The 23,729-nt window shown below is 39.0% G+C and overlaps 1 protein-coding gene across 1 annotated transcript in view; it reads left to right on the top strand.

Annotated features, from left to right (window-relative positions):
• Positions 1 to 23,208, top strand: part of LOC126253063 (alanyl-tRNA editing protein Aarsd1) — a 79,483-nt gene extending 56,275 nt beyond the window's left edge. Inside the window, exons 8-12 of the mRNA XM_049954149.1 lie at positions 7,733 to 7,799; positions 7,875 to 7,966; positions 15,087 to 15,141; positions 15,331 to 15,425; positions 22,882 to 23,208. Of these exons, the coding sequence (XP_049810106.1) occupies positions 7,733 to 7,799; positions 7,875 to 7,966; positions 15,087 to 15,141; positions 15,331 to 15,425; positions 22,882 to 23,017 (445 nt within the window). The 3' untranslated portion in view covers positions 23,018 to 23,208. The remainder of the gene's footprint in view (positions 1 to 7,732; positions 7,800 to 7,874; positions 7,967 to 15,086; positions 15,142 to 15,330; positions 15,426 to 22,881) is intronic.
• The last annotated feature ends 521 nt before the right edge of the window (positions 23,209 to 23,729 follow it).

Here is a 23,729-nt window from a genome sequence, read left to right as displayed (position 1 = left end):
CAAGTTCTGGGCAGTCTTGTGGGCAGTTTATTACACTCCGTACTCATATACTGCAAAGAATGTTACACCTATCATCATTTGTAAGTTATGAGTATGGGACTAATCTGTTTTGAAAGTGTTCAGCTTCAAGTTCAGAAACATATTTCAATTTCCCTGTAGTTACGTACAGAACTTGCAGGAAGATTTCAATGTGTACGGTACCTCAGGAATTTGAATTTGAATGTTCTTGAGTAAATCATGATTTATTACTCTAAGAGGTATGCTTGAAAATCATTCGTTAAGTCACTGTAGAAAAAATATCAAGTAAATGTTTTTAAATGTGCCTGTCTGCTGCTCCATGCTGCTCCCATGCTGTGAGTAGCACAATCGGTTACATACTCTGTTGCCAAATACTGGGCTTTATGGGGTAAAAACAGTGATGTCAGCAAGATTGGTGTCCACCTTAGACACAATGATAGTCGTCACTGGAATGCTAAAATAAACAGCAGTTTCCTGGCTTCATGTCTCCTGTAAATTACGTGATCTCAGTTGCTAATAGGTGGTGCACTAAGAATTGAGTGACATCCAATGGCTCAGTTTCTAAAAACTGTACAGTCAACAAAGTTCTTTCTAGCCTGCACTAACCAGGCTTAGATGTAGTAAGCCTGCTCCTTGCCCCATAGAAGAATGATGGAGATGTAATTAGACAGTGTTTGCTGGACTATAACTGGCAAGACATTTTAACCAACCATAACTGATAGACGTACAGCTGCCGAGAAAAACATGGAACAGCCTCAACCACATGACACAGATACACAAGATGTAAAGCCCTCAGTGTGACTGTGGTGCAGTGGATCAAACAGTAGACCACAGTATTTCTACATGCCCAATAAGACAAGTTAAAGAAGAGGGGAACAACTTCCTGAGGGCCTCTCCGAAGATTGTTTCATTAAGTTCTCATGATGTAGATCTATGATGATGTCTAATTAATGCCTCTACATGTAAGTTGGAAGAGGCGGGGGGGGGGGGGGGGGATGAAAGAGGAAGCTGCTTGGTAGATTTTTGCACAGAGCAAAATTTAATCATAGCTAACACTTGGTTTGAAAATCATGAAAGAAGGCTGTATATGTGGAAGAGACCAGGAGACACCAGTAGTTTTCAGATTGATCATATAATCGTAAGACATTTCCAGGGGCAGTGTGGACTCTGACCACAATTATTGCTTATGAACTGTAGATTAAAACTGAAGAAACTACAAAAAGGTGGGATTTTAAGGAGATAGACCTGGATAAGCTGAAAGCACCCAAGGTTGTAGAGTGTTTCAGAGGGAGCATTAGTGAATGAATGACAAGAACAGGGGAAGGAAATACAGTGGAAGAAAGAGTAGGTTTGAGGGATGAAACAGTGAAGGCAGCACAGGATCAAGTAGGTAAAAAAAAGGACTAGTAGAAATCCTTGGGTAACACAAGATATATTGATTTTAATTGATGAAAGGACAATATGTAAAAACGCAATAAATGAAGCACGTGAAAAGCAATACAAACACCAAAAAAAAATGAGATAAACGAAGTGCAAAATGGCTAATCAGAAATTGCTAGAGGACAAATATAAGGGTGTAGAAGCATACAGACCGGCCGCGGTGGCCGAGCGGTTCTAGACGCTTCAGTCCGGAACTGCGCGACTGCTACGGTCGCAGGTTCGAATCCTGCCTCGGGCGTGGATGTGTGTGCTGTCCTTAGGTTAGTTAGGTTTAAGTAGTTCTAAGTTCTAGGGGACTGATGACCTCAGATGTTAAGTCCCATAGTGCTCAGAGCCATTTGAACCGTTTTTTAGAAGCATACACTATATGACCAAAAGTATCCGGACACCTGGCTGAAAATGACTTAAAAGTTTATGGTGCCTCCATTTTTAATGCTGGAATTCAATATGGTGTTGGCCCATCATTAGCCTTGATGACAGCTTCCACTCTCACAGGCATATGTTCAGTCAGGTGTTGGAAGGTTTCTTGGAGTGGCAGCCCATTCTTCACGGAGTGCTGCACTGAGGAGAGATATCGATGTCGGTCGGTGAGGCCTGGCACGAAGTCAGCGTTCAGAAACATCCCAAAGGTGTTCTGTAGGATTCAGGTCAGGACTCTGTGCAGGCCAGTCCATTACAGGGATGTTACTGTCGTGTAACCACTCCGCCACAGGCCGTGCATTACATTATGAACAGGTGCTCGATCATGTTGAAAGGTGCAATCGCCATCCTCGAATTGCTCTTCAACAATGGGAAGCAAGAAGGTGCTTAAAATATCGATGTAGGTCTGTGCTTTGATAGTGCCATGCAAAACAACAAAGGGTGCAGGCCCCCTCCATTAAAAACGTGACCACACCACAACACCAACGCCTCTGAATTTTAGTGTTGGCACGACACATGCTGGCAGATGACATTCACCAGGCTTTCGCCGTACCCACACCCTACCATCAGATTGCCACATTGTTTACCATGATTTGTCACTCCACATGACATTTTTCCACTGTTCATTCGTTCAATGTTTACGCTCCTTACACCAAGCGAGGTGTCACTCGGCATTTACCGGCTTGATGTGTGGCTTACAAGCAGCCGCTTGAAATAAGTTTTTTCACCTCCAACCTAACTGTCACAGTGCTTGTAGTGGATCCTGATGCAGTTTGGAATACCTGTGTGATGGTCTGGATAGATGTCTGCCTATTACACATTACGACCCTCTTCAACTGTCAGCAATCTGTCAGTCAACAGACAAGGTCGGCCTGTACGCTTTTGTGTTGTACGTGTCTCTCTTAACATTTCCACTTCCTATCACATCAGAAACAGTGGACCTAGGGATGTTTAGGAGTGTGGAAATCTCGCGTACATAGGTATGACGCAAGTGACACCCAATCACCTGACCATGTTTGAAGTCCATGAGTTCCACGGAGTGCCCCATTCTGCTCTCTCACAATGTCTAATGACTACTGAGGTCACTGATATGGCAGTAGGTGGCAGCACAATGCACCTAATATGAAAAAGTATGTTTCCGGGGTATCTGGATACTTTTGATCACATAGTGTATATCACTAGGGGTAAGATAGATGCTATTTACAGGAAAATTAAAGAGATCTTTGAAGAAAGTACAACCACCTGTATTAATATCCTAAGGAAAGAAAAGAAAGCAGAAATGTTGACAGAGTATATAGTGTGTTTATACAATGAAGAGGTTCGTGAGGGTGATACTATGGAAGAGGATGTAGATGAAGATGAGAAGAGAGATATACGGTGTGAAGAATTTGACAAAGCGCTGAAAGACTTGAGTTGAAACAAGGCCCCGGAAGTAGACAACATTTCATTAGAGCTACTGATAGTCTTGGGAGAGCCAGTGTTGACAAAACTCTTCCATCTGGTGAGAAAGGTGAGTGAGATTAGTGGAATATTCAGACTTCAAGAAGAATGTAATAATTCAAATTCCAAAGAAAGCAGTTACGGACAGGTGTGAAAATTACCAAACTATCAGTTTAATAAGTCATAGTTGCAAAATACTAACACGAATCTTTCACAGAAGAATGGAGAAACTGGTAGAAGCCAACGTTGGGAAGATCAGTTTGGTTTCCGGAGAAATCTAGAAACATGTGAAGCAATACTGACCATACAACTTCTAATATAAGATAGGTTAAGGAAAGGCAAACCTATGTTTATAGCATTTGTAGACTTAGAGGAAGCTTTGACAATGTTGACTGGAATGCTCTCTTTCAAGTTCTAGAGGTGACGGGGGTAAAATACAGGGAAAGTATTTGTATGGAGTGTAGCCATGTATGGGAATGAAACGTGGATTATAAATACTTTAGACAAGAAGAGAACAGAAGCTTTTGAAATGTGGTGCTACAGAAGAATGCTGAAGATTAGATCACATAACTAATGAGGAGGTACGGAATAGAATTGAAGAGAAAAAAAAAAAATTGTGGTACAACCTGACTGGAAGAATTGATTGGTTCGTAGGACACACTCTGAGGGATTAGTCGATCACCAATTTGGTACTGGAGGGCAGCACGGGAAAGGTAAAAATTGAAGAGGGAGACCAAGAGATGAATATAGTAAGCTGATTCAGAAGGATGTAGGTTGTAGTAGATACTCGGAAATGAAGAGGCTTGCACAAAATAAAGTAGCATGGAGAGCTGCATCAACAGCAACTGAGAGGTTTGTACCCGATTAATTTAAAAGAGACAGAACTGATCCCCATGGTATACAAAACAGGTCAGAACACTATTGCAGATCCATTGAAAAAAGCATGCCAAATTTAAAAGGATGCAAAATCCCCAAGATTGGCAAAGTTTTACAGAAGCTCAAAATTCAGTGCACTTAAAGATGAGATGCTTTCAGTAGTTTCCACAACAAAACTCTTGAAACCTGGCAGAATGGATTCTGCTTGTATGTAAAGTATACCAGTGGCAAAACACAGTCAGTAGTTCCACTGTACAACAGTGATGGTAATGTTGCAAATGACAGTACCACCAAAGCAGGGTTACTAAATGAGTTTCCAAAATTGATTCACCAAAGACGACAAAGTGAATATTTCAGGATTCAAATAGAGAATTGCTGACGATGTGAGTTATTTAGAAGTACATACCCTCAGTGTAGCGAAGCAACTTAAACCATTTAATAAATATAAGTCTTCCATTCAAGACTGCATACCAACTGAATACCTTTGAGTATACTGATAGTCTAACTCATTACTTAGCAATCATGTAAACACTCGCTTGATGAAAGATCCGTACCTAAAGTTGCACACTAATACTCAAGAAACGAAATAGGAGTAAACTAATGAATTACAGACCCCTATCAATGACAAGAATTTGTAGGAGGCTTTTGGAACGTTTACTGTGTTTGAACATTATGAATTACCTGAAAGAAAATGCTCTATTGACACACAGCATGGATTCAGAGTACATCACTAGTATGCAAAATTACTAGGTCTTTATTCTCGTGATGTGATGAGTACTACTGACAGGGCATCTCAGATTGATTCCACATTTCCAGATTTCGGAAAAGCTTTTGATGCCAATCTTCATAAGTGGCTTCAAATCAGATTGCGTGCCGATGGCATATTGCCTCAGTTGTGTGACTGGCCTCATGATTTCCTGTCGGGAAAGTCATAATTTGTAGTAATTGTTGAAAAGTCATGGAGTAAAACAAAAGTGATATCTGGTGTTCCCCAATGAAGTAGTATAAACCCTCTGCTGTTCCTTAATCTATATAAATAATGTAGGAGACAATCTGAGCATCCACCTTAAACTATTTGCAGGTTTGCTGTCATTTACTGTCTAGGAAGTCATCAGAAGAAGAAAAGCAATTGCAAAATGATTTAGACAAGATTGTGAGTTCTAAAAGGAATCAGTTAAATTTCGGTTGCACCATAAATAACACTAATCTGGAGTCTGCCAGTTCAACTAAATATCTAGGAATAACAATTATGGTCAACTTAAATTGGAACAATCACATAACATTGTGGCGAAAGCAAACCAAAGACTGTTTTTATTGGCAGAACACTTAGAAAATGAAATAGGTCTACTAAAGAGATTGCCTGCGCTACACTTATCCATCCTCTGCTACAGTATTGCTGTGTGGTAAGGGATCCTTCTGATAGGGTATGGAGGACATCAAAAAAGTTCAAAGAGCTGCAGCTCGTTTAGTATTATCACAAAATAGGGGAGAAAGTGTCAAAGATATTGTGCAATCATTAAAACAAAGGTGTTTTTCAATGTGGTGAGCTCTTTTTATGAAATTTCAATCTCCAACTTTCTGCTCTGAATGTGAACATATTTGTTGACACCAACCTATATAGGAAGAAATGATCATTGTACGAGGGAATGCTGAAAAGTAGCGCCTCCAAATTTTTTATTTTGTCCTCAATATCAGTTGAGATATTACATGTCATGTATATTACTTGATTGACTTTCCCACTTCGCTGATGTTAATTGCAACCCTCTGATGCTAGAGGGCTTCCAATTGTAGCGTGTAACATGGCAGAGTGTAACGTAACTATGTTGGTATGTGAGAAACAGCATGTTATAATTAAGATTCTAACCTCAGAAAAAAGTCCACACGTGGAGCACCCGCACCCTCTCCTTCAGCATGCCAGTGCTGCAACATCTGCTACAATCCAATGCCTTGTGTTCACTGTCATCAGTCATCCTCCATACAGTCCCAACTTGGCCTCGTACAATTTTCATCGTTTCCAAAACTCAAAGAACACTTTCAGTGACTTCACTTTGATAATGGTGAAGCGGTGCAAGCAGAGGTGCTGATGTGGCTCTGGCGATAAAGTCAGACATTCTACAGTGACAGTATCAATGAGCTGGACTCAACGTGGAGACATATTTTCATTACCAAGGTGAATATGTTGAGAAACAAATATATAGACATGAAGAATAAAAATGTAGAATGTCAAGAACTTTGATTTATTCACACAGCTTTAAGAATCTTCACATATGTATAATTCAGAGGCATTACTTTTCAGTACACCCTTGTAATGAAATAAATCAGGACCTGCATGAAAGAATTTAAGTGTTCATTTTTCCTGCATGATGTCTGAGAGTGGAACAGTAGATAAGTAATGTAAAAGTGGTTCGATGAATCCTCTGCCAGACACTTAAGTGTGAATTGCAGAGTAGTCTTGTAGCTGTAGATATTTTACATATAATTTTTCTGTTTTACAGGTCACATTCGTGCATAGTTTTGTAGGATGTGAAATGGGAAATACTGCATTAACTTTCTCAGTATTTATTACTACTTGTCTCGGAATTGAATAATTTTACCCTGTTTCATTTGCTTTTTAGACAAATAGAGTTACACTACATATTAACTGTGTGTGTGTAGCAGAGCATTCAGCATTTGGAGAATCAGTTTTGCAACTTCATTAGAATAGCTCAGATTCTATCCTTCAGTATACTAATTCTGCACAGTAACAGCTAACCAACATACTGAAACATTGTCAGACTAAGAAAATGTTTCACTATATATGACACTTTTTCCTAATTTCTTATTAAATGCTAAATTCACTCAGTTTTATTTATAACTAGCTATTCCCAGCCACACTGCATTGCTGTAGTTAAATGGAAAAGAAAGAAATGAGAAAGTACACATTTCTAATACGTATGGGAATTGGATACATGTGTGAATATCTGTCTCTGCCTGTCTCTTTCCATCTCCTCCTTCCCCTTCTCTCTGCCCGTCACCTTGTCATTCCCCCCCCCCCCCTCTGTGCCCATTTACCCCCATCCCCTTGTCTGTCCCCCCCTGTCTGTCTTTCCCCCCCCCTCCCCCCCTCCCCCAAACAATCCCTCTGTCTGTTCCCCCACTTGAGCCTTGTAGTATCTTATTGCAAATTCAGATTCTGTGGTGACAGGCATTTACATTTTTATTTTATACATGAGCACCTGTACTCAACAATAATGCAGATATTACTAGTAAGCAATAAGGAGCACTAGATTCTCTTTGCCTTCTTTCATTTCATGGTTGAAAATAAAATTAGAGAGAAATGTTTAACAAATATAGCTCCCAAAAATTGGTACTTTTATGTAAGGCTGAAAACTGTTTTAATGTCACATAAGGAGCACCATCTAAAAACTAATGTATATTCTCATTTGGCTCATATTTTGGAGTAAATTATAGTGAGGCACATATTCCTGCCTGTAGAAGGAACAGAATAAAGATCTACTATGTGTGAAAATATAACTCCTTTTTCTCTTCCTCTGTTTAGGAGCAATCCAAATGATCATGTTAGCTTAGTGGAGAAACTCCAAAAATCTGTGAAGAATGCAAATAAAGTAAGTAGTTTTATTTCCATAAACATGTTTCTATGTTTGTTAACAATGTGTTGTTAATGAATCCTATTTTTACAGAATTTAGTAAATGCCCTAAAAGAAATTGCAGCATATGAGGTAGAAAAACTGAAGAGTCAAGAACCTAAGCCCAAATTCTTCTGTCTTCACAGGTAATCTAATTTTTCTCAATTATAAATTGAATTCTCATACTAAAGTTACACTGGACCCTTAATAGGCTCTTAAATAGTCTTCAGAATTGTGGTCTGGGTGACTAGCTAGATGCTTCTAACTTGTTTGGTACTGGAAGTCACATTAATCAGAAAGTGAGAACAGGATATACTGCCCAGGAGTTAAATTTCTGTGCATGATCTGTGGTAGTGGATATTGAGGGATTTGGTGATGGGGCAGATAGATTTGCCACAGATACATAATCTGCATGGGGAAGGAAGTGTGTTTCATGTGGTAAGGATGACAGCTATAGTGCAGGTATTGTTTCTCACTGGAAGGTTTTGTATGCACTAAAGTCTGACTGTGAACTTCAATGATGCAGGTGTCAACATCAAGGAAGGCAACAGGATTTGGAAGAGGACCAGTTGAATTTGAGTGGGGAAAAGGAGTTGAGGTATTCAGAAAGTTAAGGAATTATTCTTCATTGAGAGTCCAGACCATAAAGATAACACCTGCTTATGCACCCTCTCATTACCACTTATTCCAGCCCCACCACTGCTAGAACCAGCAACATAAATCAGCACATGTGATATGACATGATATGAAAGTTGATAAACATCCTCACTTCACATAATTTTGTATAGGAATGACCCCCATGAACATAGAAAAAACTGGCAGTCATGGGAACACTCGGTAGTCATTTGTTAGGCATGCTCCCCCCCCCCCCCCCCCAAGAAAAAAAAGTGTTCCCATTGGTGGTATCTCATTTTTACTCTTTCCTCTTACGAGGTGCATTCAAGTTCTAAGGCCTCCAATTTTTTTCTAATTAACTACTCACCCGAAATCGATGAAACTGGCATTACTTCTCGATGTAATCGCCCTGCAGACGTACACATTTTTCACAATGCTGACGCCATGATTCCATGGCAGCGGCGAAGGCTTCTTTAGGAGTCTGTTTTGACCACTGGAAAATCACTGAGGCAATAGCAGCACGGCTGATGAATGTGCGGCCACGGAGTGTGTCTTTCATTGTTGGAAAAAGCCAAAAGTCACTAGGAGCCAGGTCAGGTGAGTAGGAAGCATGAGGAATCACTTCAAAGTTGTTATCACGAAGAAACTGTTGCGTAACGTTAGCTCGATGTGCGGGTGCGTTGTCTTGGTGAAACAGCACACGCGCAGCCCTTCCCGGACATTTTTGTTGCAGTGCAGGAAGGAATTTGTTCTTAAAAACATTTTCGTAGGATGCACCTGTTACCGTAGTGCCCTTTGGAACGCAATGGGTAAGGATTACGCCCTCGCTGTCCCAGAACATGGACACCATCATTTTTTCAGCACTGGCGGTTACCCGAAATTTTTTTGGTGGCGGTGAGTCTGTGTGCTTCCATTGACCTGACTGGCGCTTTGTTTCTGGATTGAAAAATGGCATCCACGTCTCATCCATTGTCACAACCGACGAAAAGAAAGTCCCATTCATGCTGTCGTTGCGCATCAACATTGCTTGGCAACATGCCACACGGGCAGCCATGTGGTCGTCTGTCAGCATTCGTGGCACCCACCTGGATGACACTTTTCGCATTTTCAGGTCGTCATGCAGGATTGTGTGCACAGAAATGCCAACTCTGGAGGCGATCTGTTCAACAGTCATTCGGCAATCCCCCAAAACAATTCCCTCCACTTTCTCTATCATGTCGTCAGACCGGCTTGTGCGAGCCTGAGGTTGTTTCGGTTTGTTGTCACACGATGTTCTGCCTTCATTAAACTGTCGCGCCCACGAATGCACTTTCGACACATCCATAACTCCATCACCACATGTCTCCTTCAACTGTCGATGAATTTCAATTGGTTTCACACCACGCAAATTCAGAAAACGAATGATTGCACGCTGTTCAAGTAAGGAAAACGTCGCCATTTTAAGTATTTAAAACAGTTCTCATTCTCGCCGCTGGCGGTAAAATTCCATCTGCCGTACGGTGCTGCCATCTCTAGGACGTATTGACAATGAACGCGGCCTCATTTTAATACAATGCGCATGTTTCTATCTCTTTCCAGTCCGGAGAAAAAAAATCGGAGGCCTTAGAACTTGAATGCACCTCGTAATCCGCCCCCCCCCCCCCCTCTTTTGCACATAATTGCACTATTGAGTCCACTACTCATTTCTGTTCTTAATGCGTCCTTACTTTCATTCTGTCCTTACAGCTGTGGACTGAAGCTGGCACAGAGCTTACCAATACACTGTTTTTGTCCACTTCTTTTCCAGACACATTTCCCCAGCTTTGTTTTTTCCTGTCCTCGCAATAGGTGGGTCCCTCTCATTCTTGGGTTTGTATGACTTGTGCCCCCCCCCCCACCCTCCCCCCACCCACCCCCTCCTTTCTAATCTTCCTCAACTTATCCCTCTTTTCTAAGTTTGAGTGCACACACAAAGAACATAGGCTACCCACATAGCGAGACCAGTATGAGGCCGCTTGAAGCTGGGTGAATAATATTGCCATGTTATCTACTAGGGCAGCACATAGTGGTAGCGCCGGCCATGGATTGGCGCCACCTGCCTAGTCAGGATGAAGGGAACATTCTTTGTGCACTTAAGCCTGGCAGGTGGCCAATGCACTACACTGATAGAGCAAACACACATGCACATTGGCTACTCAGTAATATTTCTAAAACCATTCCACAGAAACTATTTGTTGAAAATTTTCTGTTTTTTGTTATCTATCTTTTTGTTAATGTCCATAGTTACTGTTATATTTCAGAATTACATACCCACTGCCCAGGATTCAAATAGTTTGCAAAAAAAAAAAAAAGAGGAGTTGCTATTAATATGTTTTGTGTGTATTAGATTGTACATTGCTGCATATTGAAATCCTCTTTAAACTACGAAGTAGTTCTATATCTATTGCCAGTCTCGAAAAAATGAACTTTTTGTAGTACATTTACATCTACCTGTGTGCACAGTCGTAATGTCCATTGTATTTCATAAATGGCTGATGGTAATGAAATGAGTTAATGACAAAAGATAGCAAAGAAAGAGAAGAGTATTTTGACACGTAGTTAATATGTGAAACTTTTGTGTTTATCCCAATAGCCAGTACCTGTAGGTGTTTTTTTTGCCCCCTGGGGAATGTTTTTCTTAAACCACCATCAATAGCTGGTGAAAGGAGAAAATGTGTGGGTATGCAACAATGTAAGTCAAGAAATTAAATATTTATTTTTGTACCAACAACGAGCTATTTCATTACCTGTTGTCCTGTCTTGTCCTAAGTTGGTTTTTTATAGGTGATATTACAATTACATTAGATAGGTAGTGAAATTATTTGTGTAAACTCCTCTATATTTTGGCCAAAGAAGCAAAATTTATTGTGGTAACAAGTGAAATATAAATGTTACTCAGAACTCGCCAGTGACTCCACTTCCCTGAAGGGGAAGAAGGGAGGAAAAATTAACAAGTCAGTCAAAAACAAGCCATTACTTCTTTTGTAGTTTTGAGGGAATCCTATTACCTCGTTCATTAGTGGAAAAAAAAGTGGGGTGAAGGACTGAGCTTTTTCACTTCAAATATTTTGTAGCTCATCAAAGATATTGATAAACTATTTCCATCTTGACCCGTAGTTAGCTGGATTATGCAAGTCATCAGTGTGTTCACAGTATCAAATGTATGAAATAGTTGCATTGTCTCAATAAGAATCTATTTGGGAGAGAAAAAGGTTGATACCTATATCTCTGGGTAATAAGATGCACAATACGCTGCTTATTATTTTGTGAGTCATTTGTAACTATTCGCATAATGCCTGACAAAAAAAGTGAAGCACTAGAAGGGGAGGGGGAAACAAAATGAGATTCCACAGGCTGAGAGTGCATGTGATGTTATTTCAGTGGTAACAGAATGTATCAAATTTACAAAGAACTTAGCAGTATTATCCCTGTTGTCAGTATGGCTCCTTCTGGTCTGGATGGATGCCCTGATTTAGTTGAGAATGGTGTCATAAAACTTCATATCTTCTCTTGAGGCAAGCTGACTTGCAGTTTTGTAACTGGTCCATGGTATTGTGGATAAATGGAGACCCACAATGAGACCTCTTCCAAACTCTGTCAAGTGCTGATAACACTGTCTCACGTGTGTACACAGAATTTTCATGTCCTTCAAGGTGATAATTCAACATCTGACGCTATTCGTGACACTTACACACCCAATAAGGTCTGTTACAACACTAAATATGAACAACTGTAATGCAATCTGGTTGCCATTCTGTCACTAAAAAAATGCTACTCTAATCATTTACATACTCGGCAACGGTGTGAATGTGTACAAAAGTTGTCTTTACATCCATTACATCCAAATATGTCTTCCAGATGCTTCCCTTTCTTTGTCAGGCAGTGTACATAAATTTGACATTTAACACACCACTCTGGATACAGGTATGAACAGAGAGATTGTACGTAATTTACTATGAATTGTTTCATACCACACTGGACTTGCATTCAGGAGACAACAGATCAAACCCAAATCCAGCCATCCTGACATAGGTTTTCCGTGACTTCCCTAAATCACTTCAGGTAAATGACGGGGTGGTTCCTGTGAGAGGATGTGACAGACTTGCTCCCCCATCCTTCCGTAATCCGATGGGACCGATGACCTCGCTGTTTCTGCCCCTCCCCCAAATCAACCAACCAACTATTTCGCATTCTGCACATCGAAATGTAGTGAGAAGGTCCTTTGCTAAGTTTCCATTCCAGCTGTTTCTATTTATTTATTTCATTAAAAACATACAAGGTTATGTGGTTCCACCAAAATTACACAAGTAGCGGTGATTTTCATCTGACAACTTCCCCCCAAAACTGTCATCATTGGCGAGAGCAGAGAAGCATTTCTGTTTTTGCTGGTAAAATTTTTCTTCTTCTACTAAAACATAGTAGTAGAGTTTACACAACTTAACTTAACTAACATGCTGTTGCAATTTGGATTATATCCTGACTGTAGCCTATTATTAAAGAAACTTAAAACAACGGAGGGCAGGATGCATTGATAGCTTATAAAAAAAAATCATGGTCAGTATAAAAAATAACCTCTCTTAACTTATGTAGTTGATCATGTTTTTGAAAACATATACAAATTCTCCTTTCATCTGCTGTGTAAATGGCCATCAGAAATTACTTTCTTTCATTGAAAAAAATCTGTAGGTACTTGTATCTATATGTACAAAAGTTTGACATATTCACAAATTGATAAAATGGTATCATTTGTATGCATTTCAGTATCTGGAAATATAGTGAACTTTATAAATTATTCATTTTTTGCTGTATTGTAGAGTACGTGAGTGCTCTGCATAAAATCCATTTTCTAGAAATTTGAGTTAGATGCGGACCTTCTCCCAAGCCTGAAGAAAATTTCAATACGGTAGCTACATTTCATACTATACTTGCATCACACAGTCAAAGAGAAAGCTGAACATAATGCAAGTTCAAAAAGTAGTAAGACTCCTCCACACAGTGAAAGTAAAAGAACAAATATTTACCGAAAACTGAGGAAAAATGTAATACAACATAAAAATATAGTCATTCAATATTGCCATTCGGATATCGATATATCGGAGAAATAAATATCGCTGATATATATCAATATTTTTCAGAATAAATATCAATAGATTGATATTTTATCAGCAGCTCAACCCTACTGTAACAGCTAAGCAAATAAACTGTCACTGGGCACTCACTGGAGAGCAATGAGATGTGGTATACGAGATGTGGTATACGAGATGTGGTATACGAGATGTGGTATACGAGATGTGGTACGATTTAGGATCATATTAAAGACTTCTAAGATTTTGTGACTTCATGCCGTGTACATGTAGTATATGACAAAGATGGTGAAAATAACAATCAATTAAGTTGTGCTTCAGCACATGTCAGACTTTAAAATCCTGCCACACTTATACATGTGATCATCAAAACTAAACCCTTTCACTGTAGAAATACAGTAATATTGAACAAGTTCTGTACAGCTTGAAATGATGGATGTTAACTCAGAAACAGTTCTCGTAATTTACATCATTTCATGGTGTACACAGCTCTGCTCTCATTTGATGTTACTGTACTTCTATGGTGAAAGGGCTTAGTTTCGATAATGTCATGAGGTTTTTAAAGTCCGACATGTTCTGAAGCAAATTGTAACTGATTGTTATTTTCATTATTTTTGTAATGTACTACTGTCTACATGACATGTTTGTGCAGTTGTGTATATACACTCTGTGCTTCATTTTTTGTATTCTTTTAGCTTTTGTAGAACCACTTGATACAGTTAAAGGGCCAAAATTTCAATTGTGAAATAAAAAATTTCTACAGTCGCTGTGAACCCCAATAGTGAGACTTTAGTCAATATAAATAGAGCTAGAGATTTCATTTTAAGCAAGACTTAAACTGATTTATTAAGAACTTGCCATTCGTCAAACTTGTCAAAGCCAAAAAGATATGAGATGAAGATGTGACTGCAGTGGAATGTTTTAGGTGCAGAAAAACTGTTGTTCTTCACTAGGCATAGCACGTGGCAGAAATCAAAGTTTCCTGTAAACATGAATGACACCAACAATTCATCACAGTATGATTCGAATCCAGGCAGCTTACTGTTGTGACCTTGTGAAGAAGATTACTATCTCAGTTGCTAAACATCGTGTGCAGAACTAGGATCATTAAGTTAGCTACAAATCTAAAAACATACCAACACTACTGCACTGAGAATATAAAAAATTGTAACATTTCCCTAGCCTTTCTGACCTAGAACCAGGTAAGGTACCATATCCCTTAACTTGAAAGTGATAGTGATTGGAAATTATGTCTGAACAGGGCCAACAGCTCTTTGCTGTGGATGATGCAGCTTCTATCCGTCACATTGTATAACAATAGTAATTGTGTTGTTGACTATTATTACTGTTATCTAGCATTTAATTGGAAAAACTATTTCTGTTTATTGTCTTGGTGGTTCGGATATTTTTTTTAATCTTAACAAATCAAAGTATTTTATATATAATTTAGGCACATACTGCAGCACAGTTTTATTTTCATTGTATTCATGATGTTGAATCATATTTTGCTGTGTACTATTGTTTGTTGTTTTTTTGTTTCTTATTCCAGAAGCGAGGCTGAAATGGATTTCATAAATATGTTCCTTAAGCTGTTTGCAGATGAGGCAAGTATACTAATCAAGTAACCTGCTTGATATTTGCGCAGATGTTCTCTCTCTAAAGCGATAAATATAATAGTGTCGTATTTTTCTTTCACATCTCTGGACGTAAGTATTTTCAGTTTTAACAGATGTCTCAATCATTACTTCCACATATGTAGATACTTAATACACATACCTGTTCTGCATATTTAGAGTGTGCTGCTGCTACTTACTGTCGGTGAACCTAAGGGCTCTGGGCACATGGTGTTGCATGGAGAGCAAACTGCTGTCTCTGCTTTGGGTCAACAGTAAGTAGAATCTCGTAATTTTATTCTAACTGTTTACATGCTTCCTTTCTCAGAAAATCTTGAAGCTAAATATGTCTTCTGCAAGAGAGAGAGGGGGGGGGGGGGGGAGGAGAAAGGGGAAGGTAACCACTCACACATATAAATGTTGGGCAGTGCAAGGTACACTTACCAAGTCAAAGAATCATCCTTGCTATAGAGCTGTTGACCATGTTCTTGTTATCCAAACACCAAACACCCACCCCACCCCACCCCCAACCACACACACACACACACACACACACACACACACACACACACACACACACACACATTCTTCTGTGGGAACAGTAATGTTCATCTTCTTGCCTACCCTCATTTTTGTTTCTTCCTTCTTCCGTCCTCAAATTTCCATTACCATATTAAATTAGCACTTTCCACTTTTAAGCATCAAAATCTGATATTATAGATGCTCAGAAAAGTTTTGGCCTAAACTGGTAGCTGCATAAAATTTATCTATACCAAAGTAAATAATATGGTTATAATAGAGGGAAACATTCCACGTAGGAAAAATATATCTAAAAACAAAGATGATGTGACTTACCAAATGAAAGTGCTGGCAGGTCGACAGACACACAAACGAACACAAACATACACACAAAATTCAAGCTTTCGCAACAAACTGTTGCCTCATCAGGAAAGAGGGAAGGAGAGGGAAAGACAAAAGGATGTGGGTTTTAAGGGAGAAGGTAAGGAGTCATTCCAATCCCGGGAGCGGAAAGACTTACCTTAGGGGGGAAAAAAGGACGGGTATACACTCGCGCGCGCGCACACACACACACACACACACACACACACACACACACACACACACACACACACACACACACATATCCATCCACACATATACAGACACAAGCAGACATCTCACAAGCAGACATATTTAAAGACAAAGAGTTTGGGCAGAGAACCGATCTCTGCCCAAACTCTTTGTCTTTAAATATGTCTGCTTGTGTCTGTATATGTGTGGATGGATATGTGTGTGTGTGCGAGTGTATACCCGTCCTTTTTTCCCCCTAAGGTAAGTCTTTCCGCTCCCGGGATTGGAATGACTCCTTACCCTCTCCCTTAAAACCCACATCCTTTCGTCTTTCCCTCTCCTTCCCTCTTTCCTGATGAGGCAACAGTTTGTTGCGAAAGCTTGAATTTTGTGTGTATGTTTGTGTTCGTTTGTGTGTCTGTCGACCTGCCAGCACTTTCATTTGGTAAGTCACATCATCTTTGTTTTTAGATATAAAGTAAATAATATTAGTGATAAGAGTAGCACGTATTTACGAACTATCAGAGCAGAACTGAAGCAGGGCTGGTAAGTTAAAAATATTATTGAACTTCTGAAAAAAATTTGTTGGTGATGCAGTGTACATAATAATTAATAGAAAAATAAAAGCCAAAATGTCACATATTTTGTCTTCAAAAGTTCCTCCACAAAAGAAAATGTAGGTCTGTAACTACAACACAGTTGCTATACTACTCCCAGGATGAATGATATAAATTTAAGCTCCTGTAGTGCTGAAATCCCAAAGTTGCAGAATTTTAACAGATATTCCATGTTGAAACATGATAAACTACTTGAAATAAAATACTACAGGGCAGAAAAAAACCTTGACGTGAAACACAGCTTTATATTATTCAGAATTGTTCTAGACGCCTAGGATATCGGTAGTGGACTGACAAGTGCTGCCTAACTTGACTTTTGGCCGATACCATGTGTTTATTTACGATTTTAGGTGTTTGTTTACAAGCATGCATATTTATTTCCTGTTTTGCGTGTCGCTTTGCAATCGAACATATATCAATTTACAAGTGTGCCTAATATTTCCTGCTCTCTCTCTCTCTCCCTTTTAAAAAAAAAAAAAAAAAAAAAAAAAACATTTTCTGACCTTCATTATAACTTCCCACATATCTCTTGATACAGTACTTATCATTTATATCCATTACAACACTTTGGTCAAACTTCTTATTTTCAACCTTTCTTAACTACTCTTTTGTCGCTCCTTTTGTCTCCCATCTATCCAACCAACCATGAATCCCTGTTCATTCTACCTCCGCCAATCTTGAAAACTCTACTTTGCCCCAGTAAAACTCCAAACACACATCCTCTTCCTGAAATCTTGTTTGGTGCTTGGTATCCCACCTAGTGGGCTTACTATTAAAATTGGCTTCTCAGGCTGTCACCCATGCTACTGCAAGAATATTTTAAAATTCTGTCAGTCCCTCACCCTCACCAATCTGATCATTCATAATGATACAATTGAAGCTTAAACCATACCTGGACAGCCTCTATGCCTTTTGGAAAATCCTTTTACCCCACCTCCCTTTCTCTCTTGTCTCCCTCTTCATCTCATACCTTCCTCTCCTTTTTTCCCCATAGCTTTCCACCCTCTCTTCCATCTCTTACAAGCTCAACCATCTAAACTACTTCAGACTTGTTTTGCAGCCACTGAGTCATCTGTTGCAATACCTGCCTCACAATATCCCATTACCTCTTCCTTGCCTCACACATCCTTCACTAACGCTCACCACCTCCACTGCCTCCTCAGCACCATCTAAGTAGGCAACTGCCCTCTGTAATCAGTAATTAATAGTCAGTCTCGCCGCCACCACAGGAATGTGTACTTGGGTGTCTGTATGGTTGTGTACATGAAAGAGTGCACTTTTGTGAGGGAAAGAGCAAGAGCTTGAAAGCTAGTGTGACTACTGACTATTGTGTGTCCTTTGGCCTCCAGTGCTTCACATTGGAAGATTAGACGTGGTGTGGTTTTATCCCTCACCAAATAATCTACATGTAGGGGCTTCTTTCTCTACAACCATTGTGTGCAGGTGTTTCCTGAAATTCACATGGCCAATCGTTAGTCCACTGTTAATTCAATCACTCTCCCGTTCAAGCCCAGGATTCCAGAACTTCCTTTAAAAGATTTTACCATTGCATTAATGATGGTTAAGACAAGTTCCAATCCAACAAATGGAGGTCTCGCTACTGTCCTCGTCATCCTATCAGCCTGTTCATTACCAGTAATTCCTGAGTGACCTGGTCCCTCAGCAGGTTTACCTTGTTAGTTTCCCCTAGCCTCACAAGGGATTCATGGCACTCTGTAGCAATCTTTGATCTTGTTGCAGGTCTAATACAGATCGCGGAGTTGCTTGGCTGCCTGAATGAATGTAGACGACACGATCCTTGTAGCACCTGTGCAAATTCTCCTCCACACACACTTTTATAGCAAATATATCCATGCAGAATAGCGTGGCTAGCTTCTCCAAAGAGACTGCACTCTCTAGTCTAGGCAGTACCCCACATACTCCAGCTCCAGCACTTTCTGTATATGACATGTTAGTAAACCATACTATGTCCCCTGAACGGTAATGTTCAGTCTTCTGCTGTTACCTATTTTAAATTATTACATTGAAAGATTTATTGAAGCAGCTGGAAGTTATTGTATGGTTAATTGGTATTTCTCCGGCCTTCCCAATCAATTTTTATTACATTTATTATATTGGTGTGGGATTTTGATTATCCTGAAGGTTTCCAGTTTTGAATGTGTATGCCCTGGCTGATTCCTCCATTGTAACCCAAAGATATAATGGGAGCATGTCCATGGTCTCTATCCCAGCAGTGGATGTGTTGCTAATTCCACCTTTTATGGCTAGGTAGGCCAATCTTAGCACCTTCTCAAGCACCTTATTGGCCACCTTCTGCTCTACTTTATTCCACCATACTATGGTACCATAAATTATCACAGGTCCTATTACAGAAATTTGTATCCAGTATATGATCGTGTGGCTTAGACCACAGTTTTATTAAGGGCCCTTCTAGTGCACATTAGAACACCTTTTGCCTTGGAACATACATTATGGAAGGGGTCCATCTTAATTTAACATCCAGGTCTGCCCCTAGATGCTTCACTGCCCTCTCTACTAGTAGTATTTTGTCAAAGAGCTTAAGATTCCAATGCATATCCTAGTATGCTTCATTGTGAACATTACAACAGCAGTTTACCTGGGACTGACCCTTAGATTATGTTTCCTGCATCAGTTTTGCAAGATCTTCAGAGAACATTGTTCTCATGGTACTTTAAAATTTGCCAAGTGTTACTGTGATTAAATTGTCTGTGTGTACCTTCATTGTTCTCCAAGCATTAGGAATTAGTTCTGCCACTAGACGTGACTGAGAAGTCCTGCTTGTTGCAGTAGAACCAGCCAAAAAGATTTCACTGGGGCTTGGTGACTTGAATGATTGAAACAGTCCCACTGCCCACCAGATTTTCTTGAAGTCAGTACATTCTCAGACATGTCACCAGTACTCTATTTGGTTACCAGTACCCAAAGAGATCAAATCTGTGTCTGAGCACTGTACTTGTATGTCCAACAATCTCCTCCCTTAGAGTGCCTTCTGGATCTGTTGGTATTCTTATGAGGATTTTTAGAAGTCTGCCCCCTGGCAGTTGTATCTTCCATCTTCTTGTGGAATACTTTCAGGTTGGTAGTTTTGCTTGCTTAATAACAAGGTTGAATTTGGCAAGGGTCTCCTGCCATTTTGTCCATTGTCCTTCCCTTCTTGCAAAGTTGAACAGTCTTCTTAATTGCTTCCTTTGCAATTTTGGATTATTGTTCCACCGAGGTACACTCTTTTTTTGTGCGTTTTTTGGTGACTGGATCCATTTCCTCAAGATCTATTGGATTTCTTATCAAAGTTTTAACTTCAGTTAAGCATGCATTTAGGTCTTTCTTATATGAGTCCCAGTCTGCTTTCCTAGGACCTGTATAGGCCATGGTCTGTTAAACACCCATTTCAAACCAAACTTATACATGTGGTCAAATAAGGATGATTCCATCACCACATGCCAGTGTTTGATGTAATTACATATTAGGATGAACTCAAAAGTCTGAAGCTGGTAATTACTCCCTTCCCCACCCCCATTTTCCTATTTCTGAAGGGTACCTACTCCTATTCAAAATCTCTAACTTATACTCCAGTAGGTATTCAACTATGGCCCACATCTGCTGTTGTCACTGCTTCCCCTTGTCAGTTGTTGGCAGTGGCATCACAACCAACAGTTGTTCATTCAGCTGCAAGCTGCTGTGCGTCAGCAACACTGTCCTCGGAAGGTAGGTAAGCTGAGGCCAAAACAAATTCCCTCATGCTTCCTTCCTCACACTGTTTCATCCTGATGGTCACGAACTTCAGTTAGTACACAAGAGATTTCTTTGTAAAAGACTTAACCCACCATTTATAGGAAACTTGTTAAAATGCATGTAATCGGTACTGGGTTAGTCTTGTCTCCATAGCCCCACTTGTAACAAATTATACCATTACAAAATAGTTGCCAGCAGGGGCAGTAACCGACCTACACACCTTTCATCAGTCTCACCAAGATCACTTTTTTATGAATTTGGTCAGATGTGGACAATATATGACGTAAGACTTCTGGTATTTCTTTTTTCTTTCTTTCTTCCCAGTACTACTTCATTTACTCTCCAATCAGTCGTCTCTGGTCATCTTTCCACACCACTCTCTCTTTGGTCGAGGTATTGGCTAGTTTTGCATTTTCTACCAGTAGCCATAAGCAATTCCTGTCGTGTATTATTTTTTTCTGTAACACCTATTTTGTTTGCATCTTTCTTCACTGCTTCTATCCATCCTACAGTTTTCTTCGGTTTATAAGTGTAATTAAAATTTTTCTTTTTAATCCATGTTGCTTCCATTATTTTTAAATGTCCATATAATTTAGGTGTCTCTTTCTCATTGTATCTGTGATTTTTTTTCCTGTATTTTTATATATATCTTCATTTCTACTTTTAGTCCATAAATTTTCAATGTTTTCCTCAGGACCTAGAATTTCTTAGCATTTTCCACTCTCTTTTTTTCTAGCTAGTTCTCTTAGTTTGCCTTTCTTATTCAGTGTTAGGAACTCTGATCCATCATATGTTATTTGTGTCCCAATAACTGAATCTAATCTTCGCTTGGATGAACATTAATTTCTTGCTAATTCATTTGCAAATTTGAACTTCTTTACTCTTCCTTTATTTTTTGTGTTATCCAGTTTGTTGGTTTGGACCCATTCTCAAAGGTATTTAAATTTATCAGTTCTTTTAACTTTTCCATGCCTTTTCACCATAAATTTTTCTCTATTGTGTTTTTGTTCTATATACTGTTTTTTTCATAAGCTACTTTCAGCCCAGTCTTTTCAGCAATCCCATGTAATAGATCAAGCATAACAGTTGTCTGTTCGGCTTTTAGTTATCAGTGCTATATCATCCACAAAGGCGAAACATTTTACTTCAAATTTGTTCTTTCTGCGTCCCGCCTTTATACCTTTTATGGCTCTGTTTTCTAATGTGTTTTCCCAGGTTTTTACTATTTTATCTAAAACCAGGTTAAAGAGAATTGGGGACAGTTCATCTCCGTTTCATCTCCGTGTTTTGATCGTGAACGGTTCAGAAATTTTGCCTTGAAACTTAATTCTTGATGTTGTATCTGTGAGTGTTTGTTCAAAAAGTCTTCTGGTATTTTTGACTATCATTGATTCATGAAGTATCTGAAATAGTGTTTGTTTTTCAACTGAGTCATAAGCCTTCTTGAAGTCTGTTAAAGTAGCTGCTGTGTTATTATTTTCTATAGCTCTCAATTTCAAAGTGGTTTTTAAATAAAGAACCTGTCTCCACATGACAACCTTTCCTAGATTCTGCTTGGTACTCTCCTGTATTAGATCTTACTTGTTCCTCTATTTTAGTTAGAAGTGCTTTAGACAATATTTTCTATGTTACTGGTAACAAGGAGGCATCCCTTTTGTCCAAATGTCTTTAATTACTTCATGAATTTTCTGACATGTGGATAAGCCCCTAGTTTCCAAAAATCACTTATAGTTGCCAATATTACTAGCACAATAAATTTAACTGCAAGAGAACAGTTACATAAATTCCAGGTTATAACAATGACCAAAAACGAGGAAAGTAATGCTTTACACATTTTTAAAGGACTGCAAAATAACAAACAAACACACATATGTGGCAGTTTTTCTTCAACCTCATCAATAGCTAACCACAATGTTAACAAAACAACAGACATCACAATAACAAAATGTACTTCAGAATAACATTCATTTAACTTGCCGAAACTGAATCTGGCATGTGTAATAAAAAAAGGACCCCCTCCTGTGGAATATAGCCTCCAAATTTGACTTAAACGGGTTTGCGTATGGTGCTGGTTTCATTAGCAATGTTATTGAGCTTTAACTCATTATGCCAATTGGATTGCATGAGAATTTCAGGAGATTACCTAATGAAGTGAAGAAATATTCAAAATTATTAGTATCTAGTCCACACATGGAATTTTGCTGTAATTGGAAACAATTATCTCCCGCCCCCTTCTGATGAAGTTCACTTGTGCCATAGAGAAATAAAATGTGTAACATCTTCCTTACAGAATCTGCAAACTTCTGGATGGTAAAGGTGCAGGGAAAGGGACTCGATTCCAAGCCAAGGTCAACAATCTTAAAAATATAAGAGCTGCAGAGAAGTTGATCAAAGAATATTTTCAAACAGGTCAGAATGAAGTATAATGCTGCATTAAAGAGTGAGAGTTAATTATTGTATTATAAATTTTTGACAATATTTGCTGTGCAATTCATCATGTTTCACAGTGTTATAGATAAGACTCAATTTCATATAGCAGATGAAACTGAGATTTGTAAATAAAACTGGCATAAAATGTGTAAGATGTTTATCACGAATAAAGTGAATTGCTAACTATGGAGGCTTCTTTCCTTTTCATTTTTTAAAGGTTATTTGGTTGTGGTTCAAAATCAGATTGGAAAAAAAAACTAACTGTTCTTGGATAATGAAAGAAGAAAATTAGCTTTTGCTAGTGCAGCCTTTCTTAGTTATTTCACTAATGTAATCTCAGGTCATCAGCTAAGTATCAGGATTTCCTTCTTTGTTAAAGGATGTCATGTAAACACCATAAGCTGCATTTAAAATGATGTAAGAAAATCATTGATGTTAGAATAAAGATAATTTAGCTACCTTGCATAGCTCAAGATGATTTCCTTAACATTAGGTTTTTCTAGTTCTGTATGCAGCAATGTCTTAGAAGACCTTTTTCATTGGCTGTCGAGTAGAATTGAGGACACTATTTCCTGTTTTTCCTACAGCTGCATAACAGCTCCAGTTTTCACCTAGGGAACATCTGATTTCATATTTCAGCTCATTAAATTAAATTTCAGGTATAAGTTTGGGTAAGGCATTGTAATTGCAGCTACTAAACAACTGATA

Source organism: Schistocerca nitens, chromosome 4 (genome assembly GCF_023898315.1).
Source record: "Schistocerca nitens isolate TAMUIC-IGC-003100 chromosome 4, iqSchNite1.1, whole genome shotgun sequence".
Taxonomy (NCBI): domain Eukaryota; kingdom Metazoa; phylum Arthropoda; class Insecta; order Orthoptera; family Acrididae; genus Schistocerca; species Schistocerca nitens.
This window is presented reverse-complemented; position numbering and strand designations above follow the sequence as displayed.